This window comes from Ranitomeya imitator, chromosome 8 (assembly GCF_032444005.1).
Source record: "Ranitomeya imitator isolate aRanImi1 chromosome 8, aRanImi1.pri, whole genome shotgun sequence".
NCBI lineage: Eukaryota > Metazoa > Chordata > Amphibia > Anura > Dendrobatidae > Ranitomeya > Ranitomeya imitator.
In genome coordinates this window covers 66,223,701-66,243,308 of record NC_091289.1, presented here as the reverse complement: position 1 = coordinate 66,243,308, position 19,608 = coordinate 66,223,701, and the positions used below count along the sequence as shown (strand labels likewise).

The 19,608-nt window shown below is 44.3% G+C and overlaps 1 protein-coding gene across 2 annotated transcripts in view; it reads right to left on the bottom strand.

Moving 5' to 3' along the window:
• Positions 1-209: 209 nt before the first annotated feature.
• Positions 210-19,608, bottom strand: part of LOC138647787 (cytochrome P450 2D15-like) — a 338,963-nt gene continuing 319,564 nt past the window's right edge. For both annotated transcript variants that reach the window (XM_069737045.1, XM_069737047.1), the window contains exon 9: positions 210-2,174. In XM_069737045.1, coding sequence (XP_069593146.1) covers positions 1,993-2,174 — 182 coding nt within the window. In that variant the 3' untranslated portion in view covers positions 210-1,992. The remainder of the gene's footprint in view (positions 2,175-19,608) is intronic.

The window sequence follows — 19,608 nt, the reverse complement described above, 5'->3', positions numbered from 1 at the left end:
TATGCAGCATCATATGGGGCAAATGTTTCTAAGGAGCATCTTATGGGGCCATAATCAACCTTTGTGCAGCATTATATGGGGTATATTCTTGTATGAAGTATCTTATGGGGCCCATCATAAACTTTATGGAGCATTATATGGGACATATTTTATCATGGTGCATATGATGGGACCCATCATGAACTTTATGGAGCATTATATGGGGCGTATTTTGAATGGAGCATCTTATGGGGCCTATCATGAACTTCATGGAGCATTATATGCTCCTGATTCAATATGGATATTCAAAAACACTTAACAGTACTGATGTCTCAATTAATTTTACTTTTATTGGTATCTGTTTTTATTTTTGAAATTTACCAGTAGCTGCTGCATTTCCCAGGTTTTTGTTGCAAAATTAGGGGTCTTGGCTTATACTCGGGTTGGCTTATACTCGAGTATATATGGTATGTTTACTGTTGATTTAGAAATGATTGACAAATAAAGTTTGTACATTTTAACATTTTGGTTTCACACTTTTCTGCTCTTTGGTTATTTTAGATTTTGGAAGTACCCAATTCAAATACTTTTTGGTCATATATAGGTATTAATTTTATTTGAATGAGGCCCACCAGTTGTTGTCTATGAATGACCCATCTCATTATTTTTTCCTGGTTTTGCGCTTTGTGCAAAGATTTTATAAGTGTATAAGTGTAGGAGTACCACAATTACACTTTGTTTCACAATATTTGAATGAGCCAATGCAATTGGTGCCTTCAAGGGTTTATGGATGACCCTGCGTGTAATTTTTGGCAGGATTTGCACTTAGTATATAGACTCTATGAATCTAGGAGTACCAATACATGACAATTTGAACTGAATGTGTATGAGGCCCTTTTTTATGTTTAATACAAGATATATAAGAGTCCCTAATTTTTGACAGTTCTCGCTTCCTTCATAAATTACACTGAAATTTCTTATTTTTTAATAAAAAAATTCAATTTTGGTTTACTGAAATTATAATTTTTTAAATTTTGTCTTATATGCAAGTCATTATACAGTAAAAAATGTTTATTAACTTTTTTTTATGGTCATTCCTTGAAGTGGAGTAAAACGTGTGACACCATTGTCCTCAGCAGCGATCTGGCAGTCAGAGGTACTTCCAGAGTTCTTCCCCATTCTGTTCTCCCTCCATCCAGCACTTTTCCCATCCATTTAAACATTTTCACTGCCTCAGACTTCTTTGTAGAGTCTTCTGGAAAAAAAAGCTTCACATAATCTGACACGTCACTCATTCTTTTTAAGAGTTAGGTGCTCAGAGAAGGGTTAACAACCCCTATATCAAAGACAAATACAAAATCTGGCACTCAAAAAATGCAATAATGAATTTAATGGCGCCATTACCACATGCTGCCACTTGCGATATTTAGCAACGCCACTTCCCGGGACCTTATACACATATGAACTCCTAATGAGTCTTTAACATGCCTTGGTGAGTCCCTTATTAAAAGCACAATCTGTCTGAAGAAAGTCTTAAAGACTGAAACGTTACATTTTTTTCGGGATTGTGGAATTACTAATAAATTAATTATTGCATTTTTTGAGTGGCTTCCACCTCCCTCTTTGCAAGGAACTGCCACATCACGATGTACATTCCTATACAGTGCTTTGATTTTGGCCCTGACTCTGAGTGTAGCCACACTAGTGAATATGTGGCACGGCATCATTCTCTCTCAAACCCACCCAGAGTGCTGCAGGCCAAGCTGATCCACATGTGGTTTTGATGGGTAAGATCGTCTCTCTTATGTATCTTTCATGACATTGGTCTCTTTCACTCTGAGCTTTTACAGCATAACGTGATTGCAAAATTAAACACTATTTTCATGAATAGCTATAGACGTTAGAAAGGATAGAAATATATAATGTTGATTTTTTAGTTGATATTGATCTTAGGAAATTAAAGAGGCAGGCATAGTAATATAAAATAAATCAGATCTCTCTGTAATATGAAAGTTACACCCTAGCTACAACGCGAATATTATAGGGATGAGGAGTTTGTCCAAGTGCATAGATAGGATCTTCTCTTGGGCGAGGTTGGTCACTTGGAATCTCAAAAGTAAGTTGTTGCAAAAATGTAGTAAAAAATAGGAAGAGCTCCATTCTGGCAAGTTGTTCTCCCAAGCAAACCCTCCGACCTACAAGAGAAAAATAATTTTTGCATATTATCACATATTGCAGTTCAATCAAATTGCATGGACATAAAAGGAGATACAGTTTAGGTGTCTTTAAGTGTAACTGTCATTATGTACACAATTGGTGTGGGTCCGGGACTTGAGGCCCCCTCACCGATCAGTCAAAATACTACTCTGAAGTCTGTAGCTCCTGCATTAGCTGCGTGCACAGAGCTTGACTTTTGGCTATCGGATGGACCCCACTCCACCTTGAAACAACCATAACTGAAGTAAACCTAGACACTTAAATAAATACAAAATGGCCGCATCTTTTTTTTTTAAATCACATGATTAAAACAATCACAGTAGGAGTCAGGTGAAGTGCTAGTACATTGGGATTCACAAGTACTTTAATATCCCCAACTTTCTGACATACAGCACCAGGACAGACAGCCATAAAAGGGGTGGCACGCACTGGCTTGCCAGTAAACTTTCAGGGCACCAATGACCCTATTATCCTCAATCCTGTGCTTAACCACTGTGGCCACCCCTAATTGACATTAATGGTACAACCTCCTTGAGGCTGGCCACTAAAGTTGAGCCTGTTCATCACAGTGAGGTTTTACTTTATCTATTAGTTAAAATGAGTCCACCTTAACTTTTTTGCAACTTCCATTTGACTCCTAAACTGCCACCAAAGAGGCCATCTGACACCCTAAATGGACTCAACTACCATCAACCATGCCTAATAAAGTCATCAACCATTTCTACATGCTATGGAAATGTGACACCCCAGAGTCCGGGTTGTCACAGTGACACTACTTTCCTCACGGGGAGAGTGATGTCACGCTTGGAAGTGAAGGAGGATCTCTTTCATCAGGTAATCACAAAGCACACAATATGTTCACATTCCAGGCCAAAAGGGGGAGCCCTGATCCTGCTTATGGGTGGCTCCCCTATAAATACATTCTGGTCTGGAGGGAAAGATAGTTAGTGTGAGGAGAGAGTGAGTGCCAGACAGCAGACTGGAGCAGTCTGAGGCAGAGAGCAGTGTGAGGGGCCGTGCAGCCATAGGTGCTGCAGCTCCTGGTTAGAGATGTACAGAAGGAAGAACAGTGTTTAGTGAGCATGCAGGAGAGTGAAGCACAGGAAAGTTACACCAGGGGAGAACAGCAGTGTTTGGGCTACCTCCCTGGCCGAGCACAGATTCCGGTAGCCAGAAGACCGAGGTTTTGTCGGACTCTAGGAGGCACAGCAGAAGCCGGCAAGACAGCTGAACTACAAATAACCTGTCCTCCCCAACACCCTGGAGGCACAGTGGCACATAGATCCCGGGTCGAAATAGAGACCCTGTAAAAAGGCTTAAACCACCTGTCATTCAGGTTTGTATCCCACCTTTGTGGAGGACAGAGAGAACTGTGAGGACCTTGCCAGAAGCCATAGGCAGTAAGGGACTACAGCACCACTGCGCTAATAGGAAGGCTTTTAACTCGACCTGGTAAAGGGGACTCTGAATTCGCTTCTAAGCCAGCCGGACCATGCCTGTACCTATGGTCTGGTGCCCTTGACTGTGGCTGCCTGAAAGCTCCAGTAAACCAGGTAAAGAGAATGCAAACCTTTGTCCTCCATTCTTTACTGCGCCAGTCACCATCCTCATCTACACACCAGGAGCTCTAGGGACCTACATCACCTTTGGAAAGTTATACCACCTTAGCTGCCATAACATCACCCTAGAGGACCCCTTTAAGCAGCTTCGGTCCCCAGTGACCAAATACCACAGGTGGCATCACGAACACAAACTTTATTCAAATCCCTTTTACATGGGCACCCAGGGCCACAGGCTAGGTCCCAGCCACCGTGACACATCCCCTTAAGTACCAGACCCAGTATTGAGTACCTCACAGCCCTGGCGGGCGACTCAGAAAAACTGTGCATAGAAGTAACAAAAGTCCAGAGCAACAACAGATAAATTTACACAATGAAACTCTACCAAATTGTGATTAATAGTACGAGAACTAAAGCGAAATAACAGTCGCTTAAAATTCTGAAATGGGGAATGTGGAAAGTAAACCACAATAAAGTGGGTAACCACAGTGTGAATACTTGTATAACGAAATCAGTCATACCATAAAAACTATTATACTGATGTATTGTAGCCAGTTCTACTAAATCAAAAATTATGTATTTGGGTCTAGAAATCAATATTATGTATTTTAGATAAGTCCACTAGTCCAGTTATCATTTAATTTTTAATAAATACCTTGAAGAAATAATTTCTTAAACCCACTTACTACTAACTTAAAGTGATAAATATTAGTGATGAGTGAGTGTGCTCGTTACTCCAGTTTTCTGAGTATGCTCGGGTGTTCTCTGAGTATGATTTACAGCTGTTAGACATGCAGGGATTGCCTGTTTGTTTGGGAATCCCCACATGTATTCAGGCTGTCTAGCAGCCACAAATCATATAGCTGCGGGGACTCAAACATAATCTACCAGCACGCCCAAGATACTTAAACACCCGAGCATACTTGGAAAACTCGAGTAATGAGTCACTAAGGAATATATATAAAGATATGATAAAGAGAGTATTTAAAAGCTATATACATATAACATCAACATTAATACCTAACCATGAAATATTTTTTATAATATTTGGACATAGCATTGAATTAAACCTATAGCAGAAAAAGTCTACAAAGGCATTATTAATAACTCTGTCACTCCTTTGTCAATAATTTTTTGGGCACTTGATGACATTTACCCTTAGCCACTCCCACTAAATCAAGGGCCTCCATTATAGACATATTGCCCTTGGCGTTAATGCACTTGATTACTCACCCCTTAGTCACTCTCACTGATTTAAGGGCACCCAGATTTTGTACATTAATGCAATGCATTGTCTCAAAAACAACCTTGAAAGAAACAGGAGTTGGTCAGTATAAACACTCAAAATTCTTACCCAGAATTCTGAAGTCACATGAAGAAAAGAGGATCCTTGAGGCCACAAATCGTATTGAAAAAACATGCCTAATCTACAGTACCTTTATTTTTTCTCTCCTATAGCCCCTATCTCTGAGGAGCCAATTTAGGCCATGTTCACATGTTGCTTTTTGATGCACATTTTTCCACATTCAAAACCTGTTCTATTGGCAGTAAGAAACTTACCTAAAAAAAACAGGTTTTGCTTAGTTTTTGCTGCATTTTTTGGTGCATTTTTGCTGTGTTTTTATCATGATACATTTGTCTCTTGTGCATGCTGATAAAGTTTAGTGCATAAAATAAAAATCAGATTCTACTTCATCAGGTTTTGGCACCAAAAATGCAACAAAAGCTGATACCTGCATTTTTTTCAGCATTTTTGCATCACTCATTGCATTCTGCAAAAATCAAGGTTTGGCACAGAATTTTGAGCACAAAAAAACAAGCAGTGTGCATGAGATTTATGAAATCTTATACAATTTGCTGGTACTGTAAAACACAGATGAACATTTGCATTAAAAAAGACACTTAAAAAATGCAACCTGTGAACATAGCCTTATTCTGTAGGCATGCAAAATATGATTGCAATGACCCCAGGTACTTTACCCTAACAAGGTCTTACAAGATATACTTGCTTCTGCAGACCAGGGGGCATACTGTGATGGCTACCCCTCCACACCAGGAACCATACCTGAGATGGCTACTCCTCCACATCAGGGGGCCATACCAGAGATGGTTATCCTTCCACACCAAGGGGCCATAATATAATGGATACCCCTCCATACCAGGGGTCCATATTTAAGGTGCCTGAGCAAGGTAGCTGCGGATGAGTGGCTGCTTCTGCATGCTCTGGCACCCTACGGGAAAATAGTGTCCCATTACCTGTGTACTGTTAGGAGTGGGGTGCATCACAATTACTTGTGAGCCATAGGCCTCCTATGACTCCAGGCTTCCATGTTCAGGAATCACCACACACATTTCAAGGGACACCAAGTGCTTTTCAATAGTCAAACTTTTACTGAACACTTCACAGTCATAACAGTGGAGCATATGGTATAGGGCACAACAGGTTACAGCCTTTCCCTCAATTATCAAACATAACTTCAGACCTCGTTCCTGATAGAGCATCTCTTTTCCTGCTGTCTCAACTAACTCTATGGTTCCATCTCCACTGATGGCAGTGCACCCAGATTCCATCATCCTCCATTTTTGAGGATCTGTGTCCATTTTCACCTGCAGGCCTGTAGGTGCGATATACCTGAAGGCCCCAGCGCCACTCTTGGGGTCCCTGGCCTGACTAATGGATAGGCGTGGAGGAGATGTATAGCAATCCACTGCCCAAAGTTATAGGCCTACATTTATCCTTCACTCTACGCTGAGTGCTTACACCAGGGTTTCCATGAAATCTCTGAAAAACATTCAAACAGAACCTCGGGCAGAAGATTCTCTATAATGATGCAGATGGAGGCACTGTGGATGCTGTCTAGACTATGATCTGACGGTGTCCGTCCTTTTAGGCATGCATAAAAGCAAGGTTAATCATAGTTTTGAGCACTTCTGAAAAGAAGGACAGCTCTAAACAAAAACCAGACAGAGTCCAGAGTAACTTTCCAGTCTCGTAATAGTGAATTGATCTCTCGGGGGTTTCATCTGAACCACATCATTCAGAGATTTATATGGAAAACCCCAATGTAAGTGCTCAGTGTAGATCACAGCATTAACTGGATCCAAAATGTTATGTAAAATGTTCCCCTTGATGAGCCCACAACACGCCACTCCGCCTGACATCACTATTATGTCTGAGGGTTCACATGTACGGTCTCCTCACTTGCACCAACGTGACATTCCACACCCCCTCGGGATACATAAGGTCAGCTTGGCACAGTTTTACACAGGCACTCCCTGTCCACTTGGGCTCAGGGAGGCATAGAGAGTGAGAGGATGTGGCCCACACAGTCGCAGATGTGGCACCACACTAATTCACAGCCCTCACAGGGTGGAAGTCCCCTTTCACTAGCACCAGTGAAGCAGAGTGCTGCCAGTCCAATAGGACTGCCACCAGTTCCTCGTTAGATATAAGACTGGTCAATTATAAGGATTATGTCCCAGATTCAGCCCCGGTCCCATGGAAAGTTAAAACCAAGAACATGGACATGGGGATCAGTAGATTGAAATGAAAGAGCAGCCTATGATTAAATTATATATTTAATTGCCTTAACCCCTTCAAGACCCAGCCTATTTTGACCTTAAAGACCTTGCCGTTTTTTGCAATTCTGACCAGTGTCCCTTTATGAGGTAATAACTCAGGAACGCTTCAACGGATCCTAGCGGTTCTGAGATTGTTTTTTCGTGACATATTGGGCTTCATGTTAGTGGTAAATTTAGGTCAATAAATTCTGCGTTTATTTGTGATAAACACGGAAATTTGGCGAAAATTTTGAAAATTTCGCAATTTTCACATTTTGAATTTTTATTCTGTTAAACCAGAGAGATATGTGACACAAAATAGTTAATAAATAACATTTCCCACATGTTTACTTTACATCAGCACAATTTTGGAAACAAAATTTTTTTTTGTTAGGAAGTTATAAGGGTTAAAATTTGACCAGCGATTTGTCATTTTTACAACGAAATTTACAAAACCATTTTTTTTAGGGACCACCTCACATTTGAAGTCAGTTTGAGGGGTCTATATGGCTGAAAATACCCAAAAGTGACACCATTCTAAAAACTGCACCCCTCAAGGTACTCAAAACCACATTCAAGAAGTTTATTAACCCTTCAGGTGCTTCACAGCAGCAGAAGCAACATGGAAGGAAAAAATGAACATTTAACTTTTTAGTCACAAAAATTATCTTTTAGCAACAATTTTTTTATTTTCCCAATGGTAAAAGGAGAAACTGAACCACGAAAGTTGTTGTCCAATTTGTCCTGAGTACGCTGATACCTCATATGTGGGGGTAAACCACTGTTTGGGCGCACGGCAGGGCTTGGAAGGGAAGGAGCGCCATTTGACTTTTTGAATCAAAAATTGGCTCCACTCTTTAGCGGACACCATGTCACGTTTGGAGAGCCCCCGTGTGCCTAAAAATTGGAGCTCCCCCACAAGTGACCCCATTTTGGAAACTAGACGCCCCAAGGAACTTATCTAGATGCATAGTGAGCACTTTGAACCCCCAGGTGCTTCACAAATTGATCCGTAAAAATGAAAAAGTACTTTTTTTTCACAAAAAAATTCTTTTAGCCTCAATTTTTTCATTTTCACATGGGCAACAGGATAAAATGGATCCTAAAATGTGTTGGGCAATTTCTCCTGAGTACACCAATACCTCACATGTGGGGGTAAACCACTGTTTGGGCACATGGTAAGGCTCGGAAGGGAAGGAGCGCCATTTGACTTTTTGAATGAAAAATTATTTCCATCGTTAGCGGACACCATGTCGCGTTTGGATAGCTCCTGTGTGCCTAAACATTGGCGCTCCCCCACAAGTGACCCCATTTTGGAAACTAGACCCCCCAAGGAACTTATTTAGATGCCTAGTGAGCACTTTAAACCCTCAGATGCTTCACAAATTGATCTGTAAAAATGAAAAAGTACTTTTTTTTCACAAAAAAATTATTTTCGCCTCAATTTTTTCATTTTCACATGGGCAGTAGGATAAAATGGATCATAAAATTTGTTGGGCAATTTCTCCCGAGTACGCCGATACCTCATATGTGGGGGTAAACCACTGTTTGGGCACACGGCAGGGCTCGGAAGGGAAGGCGCGCCATTTGACTTTTTGAATGGAAAATTAGCTCCAATTGTTAGCGGACACCATGTCGCGTTTGGAGAGCCCCCTGTGTGCCTAAACATTGGAGCTCCCCCACAAGTGACCCCATTTTGGAAACTAGACCCCCCAAGGAACTTATCTAGATGCATATTGAGCACTTTAAACCCCCAGGTGCTTCACAGAAGTTTATAACGCAGAGCCATGAAAATAAAAAATAATTTTTCTTTCCTCAAAAATGATTTTTAACCTGGAATTTCCTATTTTGCCAAGGATAATGGGAGAAATTGGACCCCAAATATTGTTGTCCAGTTTGTCCTGAGTACGCTGATACCCCATATGTGGGGGTAAACCACTGTTTGGGCGCACGGCAGGGCTCGGAAGGGATGGCACGCCATTTGGCTTTTTAAATGGAAAATTAGCTCCAATCATTAGCGGACACCATGTCACGTTTGGAGAGCCCCTGTGTGCTTAAACATTGGAGATCCCCCAGAAATGACACCATTTTGGAAACTAGACCCCCAAAGGAACTAATCTAGATGTGTGGTGAGGACTTTGAACCCCCAAGTGCTTCACAGAAGTTTATAACGCAGAGCCATGAAAATAAAAAAAAAAATTATTTTTTTAAAAATGATCTTTTAGCCTGCAATTTTTTATTTTCCCAAGGGTAACAGGAGAAATTTGACCCCAAAAGTTGTTGTCCAGTTTCTCCTGAGTACGCTGATACCCCATATCACTGTTTGGGCACATGCCGGGGCTCGGAAGTGAAGTAGTGACGTTTTGAAATGCAGACTTTGATGGAATGCTCTGTGGGCGTCACGTTGCGTTTGCAGAGCCCCTGATGTGGCTTAACAGTAGAAACCCCCCACAAGTGACCCCATTTTGGAAACTAGACCCCCAAAGGAACTTATCTAGATGTGTGGTGAGCACTTTGAACCCCCAAGTGCTTCATAGAAGTTTATAATGCAGAGCCGTGAAAATAATAAATACGTTTTCTTTCCTCAAAAATAATTATTTAGCCCAGAATTTTTTAATTTTCCCAAGGGTAACAGGAGAAATTTGACCCCAAAAGTTGTTGTCCAGTTTCTCCTGAGTACGGTGATACCCCATATGTGGGGGTAAACTACTGTTTGGGCACATGCCGGGGCTTGGAATTGAAGTAGTGACGTTTTGAAATGCAGACTTTGATGGAATGCTCTGCGGGCGTCACGTTGCGTTTGCAGAGCCCCTGATGTGCCTAAACAGTAGAAACCCCCCACAAGTGACCCCATTTTGGAAACTAGACCCTGAAAGGAACTTATCTAGATGTGTGGTGAGCACTTTGAACCCCCAAGTGCTTCATAGAAGTTTATAATGCAGAGCCGTGAAAATAATAAATACGTTTTCTTTCCTCAAAAATAATTATTTAGCCCAGAATTTTTTATTTTCCCAAGGGTTACAGGAGAAATTGGACCCCAAAAGTTGTTGTCCAGTTTCTCCTGAGTACGCTGATACCCCATATGTGGGGGTAAACCACTGTTTGGGCACACGTCGGGGCTCAGAAGGGAAGTAGTGACTTTTGAAATGCAGACTTTGATGGAATGGTCTGCGGGTGTCACGTTGCGTTTGCAGAGCCCCTGGTGTGCCTAAACAGTAGAGACCCCCCACAAGTGACCCCATTTTAGAAACTAGACCCCCCAAGGAACTTATCTAGATATGTGGTGAGCACTTTAAACCCCCAAGTGCTTCACAGACGTTTACAACGCAGAGCCGTGAAAATAAAAAATCATTTTTCTTTCCTCAAAAATTATGTTTTAGCAAGCATTTTTTTAGATTCACAAGGGTAACAGGAGAAATTGGACCCCAGTAATTGTTGCGCAGTTTGTCCTGAGTATGCTGGTACCCCATATGTGGGGGTAAACCACTGTTTGGGCACACGTCAGGGCTCGGAAGTGAGGGAGCACCATTTGACTTTTTGAATACGAGATTGGCTGGAATCAATGGTGGCGCCATGTTGCGTTTGGAGACCCCTGATGTGCCTAAACAGTGGTAACCCCTCAATTCTAACTCCAACACTAACCCCAACACACCCCTAACCCTAATCCCAACTGTAGCCATAACCCTAATCACAACCCTAACCCCAACACACCCCTAACCACAACCCTAACCCCAACACACCCCTAACCCTAATCCCAACTGTAGCCATAATCCTAATCACAACCCTAACCCCAACACACCCCTAACCACAACACTAACCCCAACACACCCCTAACCCTAACCACAACACTAATTCCAACCCTAACCCTAAGGCTATGTGCCCACGTTGCGGATTCGTGTGAGATATTTCCGCACCATTTTTGAAAAATCCGCGGGTAAAAGGCACTGTGTTTTACCTGTGGATTTTCCGCGGATTTCCAGTGTTTTTTGTGCGGATTTCACCTGCGGATTCCTATTGAGGAACAGGTGTAAAACGCTGCGGAATCCGCACAAAGAATTGACATGCTGCGGAAAATACAACGCAGCGTTTCCGCGCGGTATTTTCCGCACCATGGGCACAGCGGATTTGGTTTTTCATATGTTTACATGGTACTGTAAACCTGATGGAACACTGCTGCGGATCCTCAGCCAAATCCGCACCGTGTGCACATAGCCTAATTCTAAAGGTATGTGCACACGCTGCGGATCCGCAGCAGTTTCCCATGAGTGTACAGTTCAATGTAAACCTATGGGAAACAAAAATCGCTGTACACATGCTGCGGAAAAACTGCACGGAAACGCAGCGGTTTACATTCCGCAGCATGTCACTTCTTTGTGCGGATTCCGCAGCGGTTTTACAACTGCTCCAATAGAAAATCGCAATTGTAAAACCGCAGTGAAATGCGCAGAAAAAAACGCGGTAAATCCGCCATAAATCCGCAGCGGTTTAGCACTGCGGATTTATCAAATCCGCAGCGGAAAAATCCGCAGAGGACCAGAATACGTGTGCACATTCCTAACCCTAACCCTAGCCCTAACCCTAGCCCTACCCCTACCCCTAACCCTAACCCTACCCCTAACCCTACCCCTAACCCTAACCCTACCCCTACCCCTAACCTTAACCCTACCCCTAACCCTAACCCTACCCCTAACCCTAACCCTATTCTAACATTAGTGGAAAAAAAAAAAATTTCTTTATTTTTTTATTGTCCCTACCTATGGGGGTGACAAAGGGGGGGGGGGTCATTTATTATTTTTTTTATTTTGATCACTGAGATAGATTATATCTCAGTGATCAAAATGCACTTTGGAACGAATCTGCCGGCCGGCAGATTCGGCGGGCGCACTGCGCATGCGCCCGCCATTTTGGAAGATGGCGGCGCCCGGGAGAAGACGGACGGGACCACGGCTGGATCGGTAAGTATGATAGGGTGGGGGGGGACCACGGGGGGGGGGATCGGAGCACGGGGGGGGGGAATCGGAGCACGGGAGGGGTGGAACGGAGCGCGGGGGGCGTGGAACGGAGCACGGGGGGGCTGGAACGGAGCACGGGGGGGTGGAACGGAGCACGGGGGGGGGTGGATCGGAGTGCAGGGGGGGTGATTGGAGCACGGGGGGGTGATTGGAGCACGGGGGGAGCGGACACGAGCACGGGGGGGAGCGGAGCACTGGACGGAGGGGAGCCGGAGCAGTGTACCGGCCAGATCGGGGGGGTGGGGGGGCGATCGGAGGGGTGGGGTGGGGGCACACTAGTATTTCCAGCCATGGCCGATGATATTTCAGCATCGGCCATGGCTGGATTGTAATATTTCACCCGTTATAATGGGTGAAATATTACAAATCGCTCTGATTGGCAGTTTCACTTTCAACAGCCAATCAGAGCGATCGTAGCCACGAGGGGGTGAAGCCACCCCCCCTGGGCTAAACTACCACTCCCCCTGTCCCTGCAGATCGGGTGAAATGGGAGTTAACCCTTTCACCCGATCTGCAGGGACGCGATCTTTCCATGACGCCGCATAGGCGTCATGGGTCGGATTGGCACCGACTTTCATGACGCCTACGTGGCGTCAAAGGTCGGGAAGGGGTTAAGGGCACACTATACAATTCACTTGTGGGGACACAGTATTATAACCAGACATCTATTTTCAGCAAGCCAAGAAGAATAGATTTTTATCTATATGCTGACATTTGAATTTATGCATTTTTTTCTTCAGATGGGCCAAAGTTTGAAATGTTCTTTCATGCAAGATCACTGAACAATGACGTTTGCTGATATGCTGATTACACATTGTCCAGGCAAGCTGGTTTGTTGACTTTTAAAATAGAGGAGAAAAAACTACGCAAATAGATTAAATAATCAAATAATGTGACTTGATCTCGTCTCCATTCTTCACCTTTACCAGTTAATACTGAATGAAGGACACTTAATTATTAAAAGAGGTTATATGCCTATGTATAAGAGAAAGAGATTCAGCAAAGACATCAAAGAATGAAAAGGACCAGAGACAGGACAGCAGCCAAGACATCATGGCTCCATCACAAGGGACACAGTCTTATCATTCTACAGGATGCCAGCTTATGGGACCTCAGCCCCTGCTGGAAGACTACAGATCTGCTCCACTGGCCATCGCGAATCCATGGATATGTTTGGAGAAAGTCAGAATTGGGACCCGATGGTCACATGGCTCCATGGAGATATTCAGAGAAACCAGGTTGTGGCCCTCTTGTCAACTGGCCTTGTAGCTAAATAGACTATCATCTTCCAAAGCCTGTCATTACCTCCACTTTCAAAGATAATGAATAGAGGTGTTAGGTGTCGAGTTCCCACCTCTGTACAGGGGGAATCTCAAATCATTTCCGCTGCGGTCTCCCATTCTTCTCCAGCCGCAGTGAAGTCTGCCCAGCAAAGACGTTGGTCCCAGCATCTAGCTCAGGCTGATACTGGATGACTGGTTACTACTGCCCTTCCAGGCTCTGTCCTTGTAGCCAGCAATGTTCAGCAGCAAGCAGGTCTTTCTGGGACTAAGTCCTGCTTTTCCCATACTGAGCATGCCCAAGGGACGACCTCCCATTGGAGGTCAGGGGTCACATGCTCAGGTCCTGTTGCGGCTCTTATTGGTCCATCTGGAAGGTCTTGTACCACTTCCGCTATAAAAGGTTTGCATGGCCGCTCGGCCATGCGCTACTGTACATTTGTAAACGTGTGTTTGTTGATTTGTGAAAGTCATTCTTTAATCATCTCCTCCCTTGTGTATGACTGCTCGCGTAAGGTGGATGTCTGCTATCTAGCGCTCGGCTGAGCTATCAGCATTAAACATACGAAACAGCGTCTAATTGCTGTGACCGCCAGTGCAGCACTGTGCGCTATTAGAGCGCTTTCCTATCCCTAGTCTGGGTGGTTAGTGGCGTCCGTCAGAGCGGCACAGCGCACACTTTTGTGCATTTAAGTTATATTTTCAGTTACTCTGACACCCCAGTTGCCGTGTCGAGCGCAAGTGGTCTGAACGTACTCTAATCATGTGTCTTGGGATAGAGTCCTGAGACTCCTTGCTTGCGCTCTTGGTGCAGTACCGTGGCCCTGTGACGCAACGAGGTTTGCTTCCTTCACACTGGGTGAAGTTAACCCGTGTGTGTATCCACATTGTACCGCCATATAGTCCGTCATTCCTCAGCAGCAGGACCCATCTCTGCACGGTGGACCCCGGGCTGCTAACGCACCAATACCATCTCTCTTATAATTTGGTGCGTTCCGCTAGCCCTAACAAGAGGTGCACGATGAATGTGTGACACACTGCTTCATTCGTCTCCTATTGACACAAGTCCCCCATTCGGGTGATCAGTGAAGGTTCCAACAGTGGAGCCCAGACCAATCAAACGATTATCTCCTTTCTAATGTATAGGTAACAGCTTTGTTAGACTGGAAAACCCCTTTAAGCTAGTTAATGTTTTAAATTAGTGGTCCTGTTTTATAAAATTCATGGCAACTCCATTGGTGTCCCTGGTATCGAGATGTTGATAATTATGCTAAATAGACACACACCAGAGGGGAGCTGATTTTTCTTTCTTTTTGAGTCATCCCTGAGGCCGTTTATATTCTCCTTTAAATTTTTTATCAGGTTTTCCCTCCCTATTAATATTTATGTAAGGACTTGTAATAAGTGAGCGTGCTCATTACTACTCTTTACTTGCTTGAGCATCAGTGTGCTGGGGATTCTCATTACTCGGTGAGTATTTGAATGTTCAAGCTGGAGCTTAAGTCCTCACCCCTCATGTTTGGCACTTTGTAGACAACATGTGGTGATTGCTTGTCAATCACTGTAATCCCATACCCATCTTGATTGTGGCATTACTGTGATTTCCTGGCCGCATAGCGTCATCAGGTCTATATAAGACCCGTGACGCTATGGTCGGCACACTGTACCCCGGACTCAGGCAGCGTAGTGAGAGGAACTGGTGAGAAAGGGACAGAATTGTAAGTGCGTATTAGACAGGGATTCAACCACACTTATATTTCTGTGAAACACCGTACATTAACAGCCATTGACATCAATTTCTACAGAGTAGAAACACTATAATAGGCCTCTGACACACATTCTACAACAGGCAACCCACCAGATGAGGACCCAACTTGGAGTCTCCACATTCCAAAAAATAATTGCCACCACCACTAAAGTGGCCTCAATTTCTGCAGAGTAAAAACAGTATAATAGGCCTCTGACAAACCTACTACAGGCAACCACCTGATGGAGACCCAACTTGGAGTCTCCACATTTCAAAAAATAAATGTCACACACAATTAAAGTGGCATAAATTTCCCGAGAGTAGAAACAGAATAATAGGTGTCTGACAGACCTTCCACTACATGCAACTCGCCAAATGGAAACCCAACTTGGAGTCTCCACATTTCAAAAAATAAATGTCACACACAATTAAAGTGGCATAAATTTCCCAAGAGTAGAAACAGTATAATAGGCCTCTGACAGACCTTCCACTACATGCAACTCACCAGTTGGATACCCAACTATGAGTCACCATATTTAAAAAAATAATAGTCTCCACATTGAAAAAAAATATTTGAGACACACCACTAAAGTGGCATCAATATCCACAGAGTAAAAACAGTATAAGAGGCCTCTGACACACCTACTACAGGCAACCACCTGATGGAGACCCAACTTGGAGTCTCCACATTTCAAAAAATAAATGTCACACACAATTAAAGTGGCATCAATTTCCAGAGAGTAGAAACAGTATAATAGGCCTCTGACAGATCTTCCACTACATGCAACTCGCCAGTTGGAGACCCAACTATGAGTCACAATATTTCAAAAAATAAATGTCACACACCACTAAAGTGGCATAAATTTCCAGAGAGTAAAAACAGTATAATAGGCCTCTGACAGACCTTCCACCACATGCAACTCGCCAGATGAACACCCAACTTGGAGTCTCCACATTGAAAAAGAATATTTGTCACACACCACTAAAGTAGAGTAGAAACAGTATAATAGGCCTCTAAAAGATCTTCTTCTACCGGCAAACCACCAGATGGAGATTGGAGACTCAACTTGGAGTCTCTACATTTAAAAAAAAAAGTCACACATCGCTAAAGTGGCATCAATTTATGCAGAGTAGAAACAGTATAATAGACTTCTGACAAACCTTCTAATACAGGTGGATCGCCCCCATGGGGCTGTGGGGTACTTGGTACCGGGTCCTGCGGTTCACAGAGGGATGTTACGGTGGCTGACCCGGTCCGTGGCCCTGGGATGTCCGTGTAAAAGGGAAAGGTCTTTAAAGGGATAAAGTTTGTGTTCGTGACACCACCTGTGGTGTTCGGTCAGGATGACCGGCGCTGCTTTAAGGGGTCCGCTGGGGTGATGTTATGGCAGCTAGATGGTATACCTTCCCACAGGTGAAGTATGTCCTCAGGACTTCCCGGTGTGTAGATGGTGGTATTGTGAGAGGCGCAGAGAAGAACGAGGACACAAGGTTGCAGTCTCTTTACCTTTACTGAAGACTTCAGCATCCACAGTCCAGGGCACCAGATCACAGGGCAGGCAGAGTCTGGCCTGTTTGGAGGCAAGTCCTGAGTCCCCTTGTCCAGGTGGAAATCAGTAGCCTTCCCTTGTGCTGCAGTGGTGTAGTTCCTTACTGCCTATGGCTTCACATAAGGGTCTCACAGATGTAATGTCTTTCTCTCTGTCCCCCATATAGGATAGGACAAACCCGTATGACTGGTGGCTAGAGGCTGTTTATAGGGACTCTAGTACGCTCTGGCCTCCATGGGTTGCCACCGTGCCTCCTGGGTGTAGGGCGGACAGGTAACTTGCAATTAGCTGTCCTGCTGGTCTCTGGAGCAAAGCATAAAGGTCCTTACTCCCTCGGTGTTCCAGCCACCGGGATTCTGCGCCTCAGAAGGAGACAGCCTGTGTAAGGCTGGTCCCCTTCTGGTATCCTCTCCTTTGCTACGACTTCCTTCACGCTTGCTGCAATACAGTTCTGCTTTCTGAATGTCTCTTTCTGGGAGCTGCAGCTCTGAGGGCATGCACAGCTCCTTGGACCCTCTGTCCACCTCAGACTCTAGTCTAGAACGAATTAATTTTACCTACAGACTACCAGTTATATATATATATATGGGGAGTGACCTAATAAATAGGAGCAGAAGCTCCCCCTGGTGGTGTGCAGTGTGAAATGTGTTGCATGTTTGTGATACCTGGATGCAGTATCCTTCTTTGCCTTCAAACGTAGCATCACTCTCCCCGAGAGGAAAGCAATACCACTGCGACAACCAGGACCTTGGGGCACCGCACAGGCAACCCACCAGATGGAGATTGGAGACCCAACTTGGAGTCTCCATATTTCAAAAAATTATTGTCACACACCACTAGTGTTGAGCGATACCTTCCGATATTTGAAAGTATCGGTATCGGATTGTATCGGCCGATATCCGAAAAATATCGGATATTGCCGATACCAATACCCGATACCAATACAAGTCAATGGGACACAAATATCGGAAGTGATCCTGGAATGGTTCCCAGGGTCTGAAGGAGAGGAAACTTTCCTTCAGGCCCTGGGATCCATATTCATGTAAAAAATAAAGAATAAAAATAAAAAATATGGATATACTCACCCCTGCGGCGGACCCTGGACCTTAGCGGTGCAACCGGCAGCCTCCGTTCATAAGAATGCAGGGTGAAGGACCTTCGATGACGTCGTGGCTTGTGATTGGTCGCGTGACCGCTCATGCGATCAATCACAAGCCGCGACGTCATCGCAGGTCCTTCACCCGCTCATTCTTAGGAACGGAGGCTGCCGGTTGCAGCGTTTACAACCAGGGCACGTCCGAGGGTGAGTATATCCATATTTTTTATTTTTATTCTTTATTTTACACATGAATATTCATCCCGATCCCGATTCCCAATATCGCAAAAATATCGGAACTCGGTATCGGAATTCCGATACCGCAAATATCAGCCGATACCCAATACTTGCGGTATCGGAATGCTCAACACTACACACCACTAAAGTGATAACACCAAACCATATGCCCCAACAAAAATAACATAGGACAAAAAACTCAAATGAATACCGCTTGTTGGTATACGTATTCATTTGAGTTTTTTGTCCTGTTATTTTTGTTGGGGACCGCTTGTTGGTATACACAACTAAAGTGGCAACAATTTCCATAGCGTAGAAACAGTATAATAGGCCTCTGACAAACCTTCTACTACAGGCAACCCACATGATAGAAACCCAACCTGGAGTATCCACATTTCAAAAAATTATTGTCACACGACTAAATTGGCATCAAGTTCAACAGAGTAGAAACTGTATAATAGGCCTAAGACACACATTCTACTACAGGCAACCCATCAAATGGAGACTAGAGATATTTCAAATATTTCAATGTTAAGTTTGGATTATGATCACTGATTTTGCAATATGCACCGATTTATAAGTCAAATATTTGCCGAACGTCATTGAAGTCATTGAAAATCGCGGGTGAGGTAAGCCCACCGGCATCAGGGGCTTATCTACAGCATTCTGTAATGCTGTAGATAAGCCCCCGATGTTACCTGAAAGAGGAGAAAAAGACGTTATATTATATTCACCCAGGGGCGGTCCCGCTGCTGGTCAGGTCAAACGGGCGTCTCTGGTCCGCTGCGGCGCCTCCCATCTTCATTACAAGACGTCCTCTTCTGATCTTCAGCCACGGCTCCGGCGCAGACGTACTTTTCTCTGCCCTCTTGAGGGCAGAGGATAGTACTGCAGTGCGCAGGCGCCGGAAAGGTCAGAGGCCCAGCGCCTGCGCACTGCAGTACTTTGTCTGCCCTCAACAGGGCAGAGCAAAGTACGCCTGCGCAGGAGCCGTGGCTGAAGATCAGAAGAGGACGTCTTGTAATGAAGATGGGAGGCGCCGCAGCGGACCAGAGACGCCCGTTTGACCTGACCAGCAGCGGGACCGCCCCTGGGTGAGTATAATATAACGTCTATTTCTCCTCTATCAGGTAACATCGGGGGCTTATCTACAGCATTACAGAATGCTGCAGATAAGCCCCTGATGCTGGTGGGCTTACCTCACCCGCGATTTTCGGGGTGACAGGTTCCCTTTAAAACAGGCCCAAAAGCTGCCAAAACACATGAAAGTAGGAGCAGACACCAGAAAAGTGGTCTAAATTCATCCACAGTACAAATTTTAGAATGGCACGGCAGCAATCAGCTATGCAGGAGGTATCAGGGTGTGGGCC